The sequence below is a fragment of the Geotrypetes seraphini genome, chromosome 8, assembly GCF_902459505.1.
Source record: "Geotrypetes seraphini chromosome 8, aGeoSer1.1, whole genome shotgun sequence".
Classification (NCBI taxonomy): Eukaryota; Metazoa; Chordata; class Amphibia; order Gymnophiona; family Dermophiidae; genus Geotrypetes; species Geotrypetes seraphini.
In genome coordinates, this window is record NC_047091.1 from 131,622,562 (window position 1) to 131,639,663 (window position 17,102).

The window sequence follows — 17,102 nt, forward strand, 5'->3', positions numbered from 1 at the left end:
AGTTATGATGATCAGGTACGCTCCCCTGTGTGCAGGATTACTTGATGTCAGGAGTTAGAAAAGTTTTGCAACATGTGCTAAAGACTCAGTCGTGCTTTCCACTCTAGAAACCTCTGCAGCCAGGTAACAGAACAAAGGGGATTTAAATAATAGTAAAAAAAAAAAATTCACAAAAGGAAAGAAACCTTTGGTCCCGCTGGAAATATTTGGCAAATGGCTATTACAATGTTGCACACCACTCACCACTCTCCAGCTGTTCCCCAGCAGATGCCCAATTTTAGACTTTTGTCCATTGGCAAACTTGAAAGCCTCTGCAATGCGATGGAAGGTCTCAATCTTGTCGCTGTCCCTCTTCAGGGAGTCTGAGCTGAAGTTATATCCTTAATAATATGATAAACACTGATGTTTAATGAAATGAACCTGGGGAAGGAGCTCTCTGCTGAGACTGAAGACCTGAGCTACAGAATGGCACTCTCCTGCCTCATCTTCCACCATTAACTATGCAATTATTCACCTTAAAAGAAACAATGCAAAGCAGGTTTTGATGTTCAGCAAAACCTTGGGTCCCAAATATCTCAATGGGCAAAGATAGTGTGACAATTGTTTATTGAAAGCTTCTATACTGCAACTAATGATAGGGAGTATATACAGAGCGGTTTATATGAGCTTTGGTTTACATGAGCTTCTGTAATGGTGTTACAATACGTGAGCTTCATTAATGGTGTTACCATACATGAGTTTGTAATTGTGTTACAATACCAGAAGCTGTATATCAAAAGTCACACAGCTCAAGAGCTCCTTCCAAAATGTGCTCAATGCCAATGACTACAGTACAGGTTATATTTGAAATTGCTAGAAATCTAGACACCAGTAAAAATAAACAGCATCAGATAAGAAGCATCAAGAGAAATTTGTGATATTAGCTCAAGGCCAGTGAAAGGTGTGAATATCAAAAGAGGACAATGGAGTCAGAGTATGGAGTGAGAGGTGGAAGTAACAGAACCTAGACTGAGATATCAGGGTCAGAGTATGGATATACTTCTTTATGGAAAGAGTGGTGGATGTGTGGAACAATCTCCCAGTGGAAGCAGTGGAGACGAGGGCTGTATCTGAATTCAATAAAGCATGGAACAAGCACGTGGGATCTCTTAGGGAGAGGAAGAGATGCTAGTTGGTATGGATGGGTAGATTGGATGGCCTTTATCTGCCATCATTTTCTCTGCTTCTGTTTAATAGAACCTAGAATGGGATACTGGGGTCAGAGAATATCGGCGTCAGATTATGAAGAGAGAGATGAGAGTAACAGAACCTAGAATGGGTCATCAAAGTCAGACTATGTGTAAAAGAACCTAGGAAGGGATATCAGATTCACAGTATGGAATGAAGGATATAACAGAATTCCAAACAGGACATCAGGGTCAGAGTTTGGAGAAAGGTGGGAGTAAAAGAACTTAAAATGGGACATTGGGATGTATGGAAAGAAAGGTGTGAGAAATAGAACCTAAAACTAGACATTGGGGTCAGCATATGGAGAGAAGTGTGAGTAACCGAACCCCAAATGGGACATTAGGGTTGGAATTTGCAGAGAGGCAGGATTGACAGATTCTAGAATGGGTAAAAATAACAGAACTTAGAATGGGATATCGGGGTCAGAATATAGAGTGAGAGGTGGGACTAACAGACTTAGAATAGGACATCAGATCCAGATTATACAGTAAGAGATGAGGATAACGGAACCTAGAAAGGGAAATCAGGATCGGAGTATAAAAAGAAGTGGAAGTAATATAGCCTAGAACTGGATATCAGAGTATGGAGTGAAAAGTGAGAGTAACAGAATCTAAAATGAGACATCAGGGTCAGAGTATGAAGTAAAGTGCTGCACTGGAATGGGGCTGTTGGAAATCCCATGAAGTGCACAGGGATCCCACGGGAATCCCCTCCAGACTTATGGGAATCCTGCGGAGATGGAAGAAGTTCCATCTGGGCTCCTGCAGGAGCCTGTCAACCTGCCTGTCTCCTCCTCCTGAGCTCTCCTCTCCAGCTTTCAACAGGCCGCTGGCAGCAGTTCCTTCTATATGCTGCCAGGGCTGACTTAGACGGCTTCCCTCTGATGCAGAATGTTGGACATGGTGGTGGAGAAATGGATGGAGAGATGTGGCATGTGATGGAGAGGGGTGAAAGAAGGAGAAATATTGGGCATGGGGCTGATGGGCAGTGGTGAAAAATGCTGCACAGGATCCGGAAGATGAGAAAGGGAGAAATGTTGGATGTAGCAGATGAGGAGGTGGAAGACCTCAGTGCCACCTTCGACACCATCGACCACTCTCTCCTCTTGTCCAGGCTAAAGTCCATTGGAATCCATGACAACGCACTTCGATGGTTTTCTTCATTCCTGAATGACAGATCGCAGAGAGTTCTACTAGGAAAATCCTTATCTGAACCCAAACCACTCCACTATGGAGTGCCTCAGGAAGTCTTACTATCACCTCTCCTCTTCAACCTCTATGTCAAACCAGTACTGGACATAGCGGAAAAACACTGAATCAGAATCCACTCTTTTGCAGACGACCTACAACTCTACCTCCCCCTAGGCCGACACCGAGAAACACAAATCTATAACCTCCAGTCTTGTTTAACTTAAATAAAGACCTCGATGACCGGGAACAAGTTACAGTTAAATGAATCCAAGACAGAATTTCTCTGGATCCACATAGATCATTGCGTATATTCATGTCTGTCCTTTTCCTGGGGCACAAACACCCTTACACCCAAGGATAACATCCGCAGCCTATAAGTAACTCTCAACTAAAACTTATCAATGACAGATCCCGTATCCAAACTAGTATCATCCTCCTACTACCTTTACCAGCTAAAAACCATACGTCCATACTTCTCAGACCCCGAATTTTGCCCAACTACTGTACGCTTTCATACTATCCCACAACGCTTTCGTACTATCCCACATAGACTATTGCAACACACTACTAGTGGGCCTGCCTACCAAAACTCTCTCCTGCCTCCAAAGGGTGCAAAATGCTACAATCTGCCTCCTGAAAAACCTAGGCATCCATGACCAAGTTATCCCCACATTAGCTTCCATGCACTAGCTGCCCATTCAAAAGTGCTGCGTCTTCAAGGCCCTGGTCCTCGCTTTCAAAACCTTCCATGAAATGATTCCACACTACATGAAAACTAAACTACAAATCTACTTCCCAAAGCAATCACTGAGGTCCTAAGGAGAAAAACAACTAACCATACCTCCTGGCCGCTCCCTCAAAACTGAAACAGCCCGCAAATGCTCCTATTCACATTTCATACCCAGACTATGGTATACCATCCCCCCATCTGTTAAAACACTAGATGGACTTTGGAGCTTCAGGAAGGTCGTGAAAACCTTCCTCTTTACAAACCCAGCGCCTTAAGGACATGCACCCAGAAATGCCATTCAGAGTCAACACACCTACACCACCTAATCTCACCAGATGCTACTTAGTGTATATGTTTTATTGTCATGTCTATATTGTAAATTATGTCATCTCTGTCCTGTCTTGATTATATTGTGGATGTACTTTGTAACCCGTTCTGGGCTCCTTTGGGAGGATGGGCTAAATAATTAAATAACGCACCCTGGATCCCTCTCTCTTTCCCCACTCCCTTTGCAGCAAGGAAGGAAAAGAGAGAAAGATGTGGACAGTGAGAGAGAGGGAGAAATGTTGCACATGGGGGTAGAAGAGAAAGAGAGGAAGAAATGCTGTGTAGGGGTGGGGAGAGGAAAAAGAGGGAGATGGATTCAGGACAGAAGAGAGTGAGGATACTGTACAATGGGAGTGAGGGAAGAGAGAGGGAGAAATGCTGGACCAAGATAGGAGGAACCAATGGATAGCAGGAGACAGGAGAAAAGCAGAAAAAGAGAATCTGGAACCTACTTGATGGAAAAATATGGGACAAACTCAGAGACCTTAATATGTATACTCTAGATAGTGGTTCCCAAACCAGTCCTGGAGGACCCCCAGGCCAGTCCGGTTTTCAGGTTAGCCCTAATGAATATGCATGGAGCAGATTTGCATGCTTGGTACCTCCATTATATGCACATCTCTCTCATGCATATTCATTAGGACTATCCTGAAAACCCGACTGGCCTGGGGATCCTCCAGGACAGGTTTGGGAACCACTGCTCTAGGGAAAAGACGGAAGAGAGGGGATATGTTAGAGATGTTTAAATATCTCCTTGGCATTAATGTACAGGGGATGAGTCTTTTTAAATGAAGGAAAACTCCGGAAGGAAAGGGAATAGGATGAAGTTATGAGGTGATAGGCTCAAGAGTAATGTATGAAAATACTTTTATACATAAAGGGTGTAAGATGCATGGAATAGTCTCCCAGAGGAGGTGGTGGAAGGCTGTATCTGAATTCAAGATAGTATGGGGCAGGCATGTGGGATCTCTTAGGGAGAGGAGGAGATAGTGGATGTTGTGTATGGGCCAACTGGATGGGTCATTTGGCCTTTATCTGCCATCATGTTTCTATGTAACATAAACTAGAATGGGGCATCAGAGTTGGAGTATGTTCTGAATGGGACATCAAGGTCGGAACACAGAGAGAAGCAGGAGTTAGAATTTGAAGAGAGGTTGGAGAGATAGAATCTAGAATGAAACATTGGGGTTAGAATATGGAGTGAGAAATCTGAGTGATAGAACCTAGAACAGGACATCAGGGTCAGAGTTTTGACAGCGTCAGGAGAAACAGAACTTAGAACAAGCCATAGGGGGCAGGATATGAAATGAGAGATTGGAGTAACAGACTTAGAATGGAATATTAGTGTCAGAGTATGGAAAGAAGTGGGAGTAACAGACCCTAGAATGGGATATCAAATGGAGAAGAGTGTAAACAGAACCCCAAACAGGACATCATGGTCAGAGACTGGAGAGAGGCAGCAGTAACAGAACTTAGAACAGGACATTTGGGTAAGAATATGAAGTGTGAGGTGGAAGTAACAAAATCCAGTACAGGACGTCAGGGTAGTGAGAGGTGAGAGTAATGGAAGGTTTTTGATTTAATTGCAGTGGAAAAGACCAAAACTTGCAGTTTGAAGAGTGAAAATTTGGATAACATGCTCGGTAGCATGACCAATGTATTGAAATTCAAGTTAATAAGAATATTATAAGAAATCAGAGAAGGTATTTTGAGATTTTATAGACACTAGGGTTAGAATAGTGGAAGAATGGTATATATTAGTTGATGGACACTTTGATTGTCTGACATTTATCTGAAGTGTTGTTTTCAAAAAAGGTTAAAAATAAAAGTTAAAACAGACTGTGCTTTGCTCTCACCCCTCTCTCCTTTACCTTTCAGTACATTAAGGATGAAGCTGAGAACAGCGCCTGCTGCAGGTGGGGGAGGGGAGTACACTGTATAGTCATTTAATGACACATTCAAGGCCTCCATCCTTTCTACACGGTAATTTCTGAAGTCGTTCAATGTCAGGAAACCTTCTTCAGGAGATGAAGAGATAAGAAGCACACTGTTAGCACATCATACCAAAACCTTATTCTCAGAACTGTTGTTAGACATTCAGGGGCCCAGGATAGAAACTGGGGAGGGGGCACCAAAGCTGACCATCAGCCTATACCTTCTTAGGCTTGAGGCTGGCTTGGAGGCCCTCTGCAGTATGGGAGCCCAACAATTACACTCCAATTTTGCCAAAAATCCTACTATAGCAATAACACAACAAGGCAAACCAAGTCACATCAGGGTTCATACGGAGGACGCTCAGGGAGTTAAGCTTTAAACTTTACTCACAGCTCACAAACAAATTCATGTGATTATGACAATGTAAAGGGTGCTCTCAGTGTGAACCATCAGCGGTAGGAGTCCAGCTCCGACACTTCACTTCTGGGTCAAGGCGGTAAGCCCCCACCCCCACATCGAGCACCCTGAGTGTGCTGAAAATTAAAGCAACCTTCACCAATAATCCAATAAATCAATAAACCAGTGAGTAAATCAATATAACTCAAACAATAATACCTGAGCGACCCCCAAATGAACCCTGCCAGCCAGACCCCCCAGAACACGCAACAAAGTCAAAATCAAAATCAACATACAAAAAATGCAAAAGAAACTTATCTGAAAAACATCTCACAAACTGCCAAATGAAAACCGCGCCAGGAGAAAAGGTTCAACCACGCCTAACGGCCTCAACGAAAGTGTGGAATGGAACACCATTATCTAACTGGTTTCCCGGTTTCAGGTTTTGGGTTCTTGCAGTCTGGGCTATGGCTTGATTCCAGCACGGGTTTTGGCTTCTCCTTCCTCCCTTTCTTTGATTTTGAGGTGTATGAATGTGGGCATTTTTTTGCCCCCGCGTGTGATTGGATGGTGTGTGTTTGTGTGATTGGTTGGCTTGTGCATGACGTCGCTTTTCGATCCGTTTTAGGCGCGAGTGTCGCTCCGCCCGGGCACCCCGCCCTCCAGCCGACCTCTGCGTTTTTGTTTTCATCGGGGGACAGGTTCCTGAAGAAGGGCTCCTCCCCGAAACCAGCGTGGTTGAACCTTTTCTCCTGGCGCGGTTTTCATTTGGCAGTTTGTGAGATGTTTTTCAGATAAGTTTCTTTTGCATTTTTTGTATGGTTGTTGATTTTGATTTTGACTTTTTTGCGTGTTCTGGGGGGTCTGGCTGGCAGGGTTCATTTGGGGGTCGCTCAGGTATTATTGTTTGAGTTATATTGATTTACTCACTGGTTTATTGATTTATTGGATTATTGGTGAAGGTTGCTTTAATTTTCAACACACTCAGGGTGCTCGATGATGGTGTGGGGGTGGGGGCTTACCGCCTTGACCCAGAAGTGAAGTGTCGGAGCTGGACTCCTATCGCTGATGGTTCACACTGAGAGCACCCTTTACATTGTCATAATCACATGAATTTGTTTGTGAGCTGTGAGTAAAGTTTAAAGCTTAACTCCCTGAGCGTCCTCCATATGAACCCTGATGTGACTTGGTTTGCCTTGTTGTATGGGAGCCCAAAGCAATTGCCCTGTGAGCCCCTCCCTAATGCTGGCCCTGCTTATTCTGACCTTTGGTAGACATAAACCTGCGCTGTCAGCAGAGCTTTTTCTGAGATCTTTCCTCATTACTGCCACTCATTTATTAACACTGGGAGGCTCTAGCCAGGACCACTTCAGGGCTGGGGGGAGACCTTAAATTGATTAGGAAAGAGAGCGTAGAAAGCACACAGGGGAGTTAACCTTTACTGAATCTGCCTGTGAATGTTAAAGTATTTCTTTCAAAAGGTTATGCATAAGTTGCAGAACAGTGTCTGCATACATGACATTTGGCAGTGATTTATTTTATTTTAAGATGATATTATTTTTGCCTTGTTTTATGTATGTGGTGGAATAAGTGTGCATGCTATTATTGCTTGCTGCCTAGATTTGTAGACGGACGGACGGTGCAGCAGTTAGCGCTACAGCCTCACCACCCTGAGGGTGTGGGTTCAAACTCCGGGCTGCTCCTTGTGACCCTGGGCAAGTCACTTACCCCCTCTTTTACTAAAGCGTAGCGCGGGTTTTACTTACCGCCGCTGGCGGCGCTAAAACCCGCGCTATGCGTTAGTAAAGGAAGGGGTTAATCCTCCACTGCCCCAGGTATATTAGATAGATTTTGAGCCCACTGGGACAGATAGGGAAATGCTTGAAGTACCTGTATGTAAACCGCTTTGAATGTGGTTGTAAAACTTCAAAAAGATGGTTATACAAGTCCCAATCCCTTTCCCCAAATAAGAATTGTAAACATAAATAAAAATGAAGCAAATTCAGCCTCTTCCTCCACGGAGCTGATCCTATAACTGTCCATCTATAAAAAGGTCTCAATAACTCAGGTTTCTTCCTTCAGACATTTTGAAGAAGGATTTCTTATTTGGATACAGCAGTTATTGCAAAACATGAGTCATGTCGGTTATTATATCCCTGATCTGAATATGATTCACTACATCTTATGAAATGCTAGTTCTACTCTTCAAGGATAAGTGTGATATAATTATTTCTGAAATCTGAGAGTATTTATTAATGAAAATTGATATAGTGAAATATACAGTAAGCTAAGTTTAGAGAGACCGGTGACGATTTGATACTTTAATTCTAGTCAGCAATGAAGTTTTGAGCCGACATGGATGGTTATCACTGAGATCTCTGAAGATTTGTTTTGAAATTTATATTGAAGTACAGTATTTTATATTGAAGTACAGAAATTTATATTGAAGTACAGAAATTTATATTGAAGTACTGTGATTATATTGTATTTAACAGACTACTTCTAAGCTTTCTGAAGAGCCTGTTTGAGTGGATTATTCTAATGATTTACATGCATAATTGACAGATATTTTGTAGAATTACCCTCCACAAGTTGCCACTTGTACACAAGAATCTGCAGAAATGGTGAGCGGTTATAGAGGAGAGACATAAGACCTTATACCTACCCTGAGTCCTTAAATCTTCCACCATCAGCTCTGCTAAATCGCCTTCATAGAAACTGCCAGCTCCCTTCTCTGCCACAACCTTTAGGGTTTCTCCCAGCTTTGATAACTGGAGGTGATCACCTTTCTTCACGAGATCCCCATCTTTACAGAACAGCTGACTGTGAAAGCAAAATACAAAGCTGTTACTTAGACAGATTTCAACAACAGCACTGTGTAAACTGCTCTCAGTGTTTAGGGCACCTTTTACACAGGTGCGCTAGTGTTTTTAGCGCACGCACGAAATTACCGCGTGCTATACCGCACAGTACGCTTCTAGAATAACGCCAGCTCAATGCTGGCGTTAAGGTCTAGCGCACGGGGCAATTTAGCGCACGTTAAGGCCCTAACGCACCTTAGTAAAAGGAGCCCTTAGCATGACCTATGTCCCATATTGGGAGGCAGCTGTCTTCAGATTTTCATGGCAGAACACCCTCTCCCTTACTGGGAGTGTTATCCTCATCCCACTTACTCCCAGAGCTCCCTTTCTGCCCCACACTCCAGAATACTGCACTTAGGCTTCTTTATAATTGCTCAAAATTCAACCATATTACTCCGCTTCTCAGACTTGAGCACACGCTTCTGATCTCTTTCAGGATACCATTCAAATATAATCGTCTCACTTTTCAGATTCTGGACTCTGGTCTTCCTCTACACTTCTCCCTCGGTATTCGGAGAAACTGGCAAAAAGTAAATTTTATGTAGAGGAGGGAGTCCATTTTCGGGATATTAAAAAACTTCTTTCAGAAACTTATAAAAAGTTTCTTTCGGTGTCAGTCAGTGTCTTAGGAAAGTTTAATAGTCTTAAATTCAATTTCTTAGTATAATTTTCAAGATTTTCTATTTTTCTAAGCATCAAAAGTTTATCCTGCAGAATAATTCCAGTAATAGATTTTATTTCCTACACTGACTGTTCTAGAGAATTAACTTTTTCTCCCTGGGACTTCAAATTTCTCTAACCTCAATGATTGAGTTTGAACAAGAGGGAAGATTCTCGAACATACCTTGTAGTGTCCAAAGTAACCTCAGTGGGTCTAACAAGGGGCTGTAATATTGTTAATTCCCCTCTCTCCGCTGGGACTCCGTTGCTTGAATATCTCTCAGCCATGAGTTCTGGTGAAGCCGGCAAGCCCAATAGCTCCAGGGGCAGCGGAGAGTCCACTGCTGACATTGCTGCTGAAGCTCCCTTCTCTCGCGGCTGCAAGGGAGGTGCAGGTTCCGCGGGACTAAGCAAAATCTCGCTTCCTTCACGTCTGGCTCAGCAGGATCGCCCCAGGGCGAGGATGTATAGAAGCTCATGAGAAATCCTTGCCTCGTTAAGGTAGGTGCAGAATGTCGGGCTGAAGCAGCCACCCTGCATAGTAATTTCCACTCAGGGAGCTTTCAGCTTAGTAGGACAAAGTTCTTAGCAAGAGAAGAACTCAGAGCGTCCTTTCACTACGGCGCCATCTTGTCTCTCCCCAGGTAGTCACTATCTTAGGCTTATCTTTTCTTTTCCTTATTCTTTCTGTATCCTACCCTCTTGTTCCTATCCTGCTTGGGTTTTCTTCCTTAAGATATTGTAAACCTATCCTGTCCTTTTTGTGTCTAGTTTGGTTAATTTGTTTGTGTACGGTACTTTCCCCCTTATGTTTTTATTTTAAATATTGACCACTATTTTTATGAATTGTACACCGCTTTGATTTGACTTTTTGTTACAAATGGCAGTATATCAAATAAAATAACTGTAACTGTTTACCCCCAAAGTGTTATCCCTTTCTGTTCCACCCTAGAATAAGGCTGACTCTACTGGTCCTATCCCCAGGGATCCTCTTCTGACCACCCCCTCACAGAGCACTAATCTCCATCCAAGAACTCCTCTCTCTATCCTTCACTGGGAGAGGATAATATATTTTTATTATGCAAGCATAGGGTAAAATCACACATGTCACACTGAAGGAGCACTATATTAGCAGAAGCAGTATTTGCTTCTGTGGTATAATAGATATATTAAATCTCACTGCTAATATCTTACCATAAAGAAGAATTCATCAATCTGTTCTTGAATAAGGGATGATGAAGAAACTTGTGCAGAATTTCTGGAACTGGGAAGCCTTCTGTTACAAGTTTGATAGTAGGCTCAAACAGTGACTTCCAAGGCAACTTGCCATATTTCTTGTGGGCTTCTTCATATCCCCTGAGTTCTCCAGGGACCCCAATCCACTTGACACCTGTCAAAACACACCTAGCAGTCTGAACATAGCAACAGCCTCCAAATGCTCCCCGCCAGTGGCGTACCTACGGTATGTGACACCCGGGGCCCATTGTTTTTTTACACCCTTGCCATCATTTTTTACATCCCCCCGCCCCCCCCCCCCCCCTCCCGACCAATGTAAAAAAATATTTTTAGTAATGTTTCCCCAGGTGCAAGCCATGCCTCATGGCTTGCACCTGGGGGAACATTACTAAAAATATGTCATGGTCCAGGAACTTCCCTTCTCACGGCCCGGTCCCAAGGCTCTGGGTAGACCCCGTGGCCCAGCATATTCCCAGCCTAGACATTGCCGCAATCCACCCGGGCGGAAACAAGAAGTTGCATCATTGGCAGACACAGAAAGCAGGAAGGGGAGCTGCCATCACCATTCAGGGCTTTAAATAGCGTGCAATGTCAGTGCTAAATTTTTAAGGACCCTTGAGAACTGTGTCTTGCAGCAAAAACCTCCCCAGCCTGTTTTGTGGATAGATCTTGCCATTTCCTGACTCTCCATTCTTAAGGCACAGTGTGGCAAAATACCTAGGAGAGAATTGTGCATCAGAAAATGGTCTAATCCTCAGACGCTATTGAGACTCTGTCTGACACTGCTCACGTCACTTTCTAATGAGAAGAACATTTCTTATACTCTCTTCTCCATGTCAGTTATTGAAAAGCACGATGAAACCTTCAGCTTGCCGGTGGCTGCAATTTTGTGTCTTATTTGCTAGGTATATGCGACATTATGAAATAATACATGATTGCAAAGCTCCCCATAACCCATTATTAACTTACCTGACTGGGGCATGAAGTCCCTACAACCTTTCAACAAATCTGGGGGTGTTTTCTCTGGTGTTCTTTCTCGAGCATTAATCACTTCAACAGTCCCTAGCAGAAGGTACAGGAGAAGGAAACCAGAAACCACATTAGTCCTTTCCCTCAACAGCCTCATTAACAATTTAACTCTCCCCCTTTACATAAGCACAGAAGAGGTTTTTAATGCTAGTCTGTGCGCTGCTCCGACACTCATAGGAACTTTATGAGCGTCGGAGCAGCACAGAGCATTCAGCACGCCAGCCGGTACTAAAAACCTCTTCCGTGCTTTTGTAAAAGGGGGGGTGGAGTTCATTTTCTTGATCACATATCTTTTTTTAGACCCAGAGCTGAATTAAGACCAACTGATGCTGAATTAAGTCCAACAACGGCGCTCCTCAGCCCTTCCATTGCTGTAGCCCTTATCTGCCGTCATCTTTTTATGTTTCTATGGTGATCGAGGCCAGCAGCATCCCAGACTTCAAGAATAAATGGGATACCTATGTGGGATCCCTACGAGGGTCATGCCAAGGAATAGGGTCACTAGGGTATAGACTTGAAAGAGCGGGTCAGTAGAGAGGCAGTATAATTATAATTATACTTAAGGGGGTCAGTAGACTTAAAAGGGTGGATCAATAGTGTGGGCAGACTTGATGGGCTGTAGCCCTTATCTGCCATCATCTTTCTATGTTTCTATGTTTCTAACTGCTAAAAAATGATGAGAAATATAATTTCTGTACAAAACAAAACACAATATATATATTTAGAATGATTAGAAAAACACTGAAATTCATATTGGATAATAGGTGTGGCAGCAGTGAAAGAGTTCAGGGCATGACAGCTAGGTGAAAAAACTCTGTGGTGCCTCAAGGGAAAGGAAATGGGACTGCTTTATTGTGGTTATGCTGTACATTCAAAGTGGTTTACATATATACAGGTACTTATTTTGTACCTGGAGTAATGGAGAATTAAGTGACTTGCCCAGGGTCACAAGGAGCAAGGAGCCCTGGGATTTGATCCCATGACCTCAGGGTGCTGAGACAGCTGCTCTACCACTAGGCTACCATTTGGGGTTTTGCCAGATACTTGTGACTTGGATTGGCCTCCGTGAAGACGGGATACTGGATTACATGGACCATTGGTCTGACCCAGTAAGACTTTTCTTATGTTCTTATTATGTTTAATGGTTAATTTAGGGCTGCTTAGACCTATTGTAGAACTTATGTTATTTTACTTCAAAAAGGGCTGAAGTTCCTAAGTTTAGAAAAAGGAAGTAGTTTGTGAAGGATCAAGGGAGTTAGTAACCTAAAAACAAAAGGGATCAAATAAGTCTGGATCAAGGGGATTAAAATCTAGAACAGTGTTTAACTTGCTCAACTAGGCTCTTACAAAATTGCCCAAGGGTATATGTGAGCCAGAGGCTAATTTTATAACATGACACCTATGTGCAAAGTCCTAAAGGGCTCCCCAAATGACTCTCAGCACAACACTAATCCTCTCATATGTATGTTATGTGCAATCTTATATCCCACTGAATCCTCTTAAAACGGAGTTCTAGGCGGGTTACAAGCAGCATATCGCTACATAGAATTAAATATTAAATTGTGCATGCTACATAGAAATATACATATTACATAGGGAAAGATAATGTGAATATAGTATTCCCTAACATATACAGTGGAACGCCGATTATCTGAACTCCAATTATCCGGATTTCTTCAGGAGGGATTCAGTTTATATTTGAGTTTCCCCAGAAGTACTATTCCAAAATACTATTCTTCTGTTTTTAATTTAAAAATACCTTCAGTGCACCCTCCCCACCCCCGACCAAAAAAGGCAGTATTCCCCCTCCCTCCTAGACCCCTGGAAGTCTTGGCAGCTATTTTCGTTGCTGACAGAGCATGGACAGGAGTGAGTAGGATCGCTCCTGCCCCAGCGCTGTCGCTAGACCACCAGGAAACAAGGTAGGCCTGGGTTCTTTTCTGTGGATCCGGGAGGGGGTTGGCAGCGCCTGTTCAGGGAAGGAGGGGGAATGCTGCCTTTCCTTTTCAGGGGGGAGGGTACACTGAAGGTATTTTTTTAAATTAAAGACAAAAGACAAAAACTTAACAGCCAATTATCCGGATTTTTGATTATCTGGACTACCTCCTGCTGAGGATAGCCCAGATAACTGGCATTCCACTGTATCCACTGTATAAGGAAAGACAGTGTGAATACAGTATACCCTAGTGTATATATAGAGAAAGACAGTATGTATAAACTATATATTAAACAATCAATGAGTACCATCTATTACATTACCATGTGTTGTAACACCATTACAGAAGCTCATGCAAACTGCTCTCAATTGACTCCCCAGTCATTAGTAATGGTACAGAAGCTTTCAATAAACAACAGAGTGTAAGATAAGACATTTAAATGGAAAGCTACCACTAATATTGTCGTTACATAGAGTAAGACTTTCCTTGAACAGTCCGACTCCCCTCAAGCCCCTAATAGAGACTTCTCGAAAAGCCATGTTTGTAGACCTTTGCATGTAGCTACATATTAAAAAAAACAAAACCTGTATGTGCACTTTGTATGTGTCCAAACTCTGCCCCTGAGATGCCTCACACAGTGTGTACATAAGTAGGCACCATTTTGTTGTGGTTATTTCAGCTGTGCAATTTTCTAAGAATCCTGGTCTGTGTGTAAAACGTGCATAACGTGGAAACTGCTTTATAAAGTTACGTCCACATGATGGACATGTCGACATGTCTAGGAGTGAAAAATGGGCTGGCAGGAGGTGAGGGGAGAGGCAAAAACTGCTCTGAAGCAGTGTAAATGCTTAAATCTACATGGATAGGGTTACCAATCATCTGAGAAAACCCGGACATGTCCTCTTTTTAGAGGGCTGTCCGGGCTTCCAGATGGACTTTCCAAAACCCGGCGAGCTCCGGCCGCATCTGGAGGGCCTCTGAGCATGCGCAGATGATGTCACACACATCCGCGCATGCTCCAGGCCCTCCAGAAGTGGCTGGAGCTCATCCGAAAGAAGAGAGGAGGTTTTGTGGGGGGCGGGGCTTAGGGGAAGAACAGGGTGGGGCTAGAGGCGGAACTGGGTAGGGCTAGGGCAGAATAGGGTGGGACTGGAGGCAGAAAAGGGCGTATCCTCATCTACTCAGGTACACACATTCTAAGCTGTACCTGGAGCGACACGTGCTCTTATTTACATAGCATATTTTGAAAGAAAAGCTACATAGGTGAAGCTCCTGTTGGAAAATTCACTACAAGTACTTGCAGTAAGCAACTTAGTGAAAATTTCATACTTAATCCAAGATTTCATCACTACATCATAGAAACCATTTTGCATTTTTTAATCTAATTTACACCAATAACCTTCTATACCAATAACCCTCTAGAGATAAGGCTTTTTAGTATCATAACTTATTACAATTAGGTGCATTTATACTTAAGTACATTTGGAGTTTGCTGGCCAAAGGTTGGGGGCAGGGATATTACCTGTGGGTGCATTATAGATGGTAAAAATGACACCACCCCCAATTCCCATGCTTTGGGGGTTCACAGCTGAGGTACAGAGGAGGCCAGCGATAGCACCATCCACTGCTGAACCTCCACGGTGCAGGATATCCCTGAAGAGAAAGAAAAACTGATTCAGTGACAGAACAGGGAAGTGGAGGGCAAGGGTGAGAGAGGGATATGGTTAGGCTGAGGAAGATTATGTTCTCTTAGGCTTCCATGGCGGGCATCACGATTGTTGCAGTTGTCCGGGTCTCACCATGTCTGGGAAAGTAGAATTGACATTTCAGCCATCAAGCTGTGGCTTTCTTTAGGGTATGATGTGAGGTCTACAGTTTATCTTTATATAGAGTGGGTCCTCTAACCTGATTGGCTGGGGTTTGAGGTAGGAAAGTCCATTGGTCATGAATTTGAATTTTGGGGAAAAGTCTGTTGATCACATTTTTAAATTCTGTCAGAAAAGAGACTAGAAACTTTGAGATGGAGGGAGAAGACATTTGTCCTCGGCCCTAGTCCTTTTTGCACTAAATTTACTTTGGATGAGTGATTTCCATGCTTAGTTTATGGAGAGCCCTTTCTCTCCATTTAAGTTATTTGGGTGTCTTGCTATCTCTATTGCCTCTTCTTGGCCCCCAGCGGTCTTCTTTCTCCAGGACTTCTGGGTTCTCACATCCAATTGTATGACCAGTTTCCTTGGCGATGAGGGCTACAGCTGATTTTTCTATGTTGCATAGCTTGTGGTTTCTCTTGTGCTCTTTCAACCTTTCCTCTATGGTGCGTCCAGTTTCACCAATGTAAGATTGGCCACAACTGCACGGGATTTCATATACTCTAGGGGTTTGGAGCAGAGGTTACTGGTCTTTCACATGTTGTGTGTGTGGATGCAAGTTTCTATGTTGTACTGTAGGCTATTTGGATGTCATTTTTCTTTATCAGTTTCTCTATGCGATCTGTTGCTCCTTGGACATAGGGGAGCACTACTAGTTTCTGCTCTGTTGCAGTGTTGTCCTCTAATGGTCGTTGGCCATTATTGATTTCATGGTTAGATGGTGATGGGACAACGCTGCGACAGAACAAAAAATGGTAGTGCTCCTGCCACAATTTAAATTTGTATACCAACAAACTTTCCCACCAAAATTCAAATCTGTGACCAACGAACTTTCCTGTCAATTTCAAATTTGTGACCAACACACTTTCCCGCCAATCACCTCAAACTCCAGCCAATTACCTCAACAGTGGCTTCCCTGATTCTCAGCCTGCAGCTCTATTAATCACCTGCTAATACAGATAATAAATATTATCTATATTATCTAATCTTTGGTAATTCAACTGCTTACTAAAGTCTAGCTGAGGTGGAGCCTGGTGGCTATTTGGCACCCTACCAAAAACATGGATAGGTAAAATTATTTAATGGTTGCCAGCACTGTTACAGTGCTGCTGAACTAGGGTTACCAGATTTTCTGTTTGGAAATTCCAGCCCCCTAGACCCCCCCCCCAGTTCCACCCATCACGCCCCCAATTCCGCCCTACCCCCCCTCCACCTGCTCTCATCTAGCAGGAGGGCATCCGCGCTTGCTCAGATGCCCTCTTGCCCGACGGCGATTCGATAGAAGCTTTTCATAACCCAAAGTGACTGCGTATATTTCCAGAATACTGCAAATATATTTCTTTTTTAATACGTTGCACTGTTTTGATTTTTTGGGTAAATAATTCCCTGAAGTGTATTACAGTATGCATAATACCATCAGTAACAGAGGTTCTGGGGGAGGCAGCTGAAAGACAGTGGCGTTCTTCCATGCTGTGTTCAAAAGTGCCTCTGCTGTTCCCTCCCTATTTTTTTTATAAAATGGTGCTTCAACAGGGGGAGTTGTGTTCCCTCTAAGTTGCACTATACATGCAATAGCTAAAAAAAGCAGACTATAAATGATAGTTAATTAAAGGCTTCTCTGCATACAGTGTGCTTGGGAAGCGCCAAGACTGCTTTTGAGACAGGAGTGAGGTGAGACTATGGGGCTCATTTTAAAAAAAAAAAAG

The 17,102-nt window shown here is 43.2% G+C and overlaps 1 protein-coding gene across 2 annotated transcripts in view; it reads right to left on the reverse strand.

The window, feature by feature from the left end:
* The window catches only part of GGT5 (gamma-glutamyltransferase 5), an 88,766-nt gene that overhangs the window by 36,721 nt on the left and 34,943 nt on the right, over positions 1–17,102 (reverse strand). Inside the window, exons 2-7 of one of the 2 annotated variants that reach the window (XM_033954076.1) lie at positions 15,051–15,181; positions 11,532–11,624; positions 10,521–10,716; positions 8,471–8,628; positions 5,346–5,489; positions 244–380 (exon numbers count right to left, since the gene is read on the reverse strand). In XM_033954076.1, coding sequence (XP_033809967.1) covers positions 244–380; positions 5,346–5,489; positions 8,471–8,628; positions 10,521–10,716; positions 11,532–11,624; positions 15,051–15,181 — 859 coding nt within the window. Of the gene's footprint in view, positions 1–243; positions 381–5,345; positions 5,493–8,470; positions 8,629–10,520; positions 10,717–11,531; positions 11,625–15,050; positions 15,182–17,102 lie in introns of both variants that reach the window. The other variant, XM_033954073.1, reaches the window with a different exon arrangement.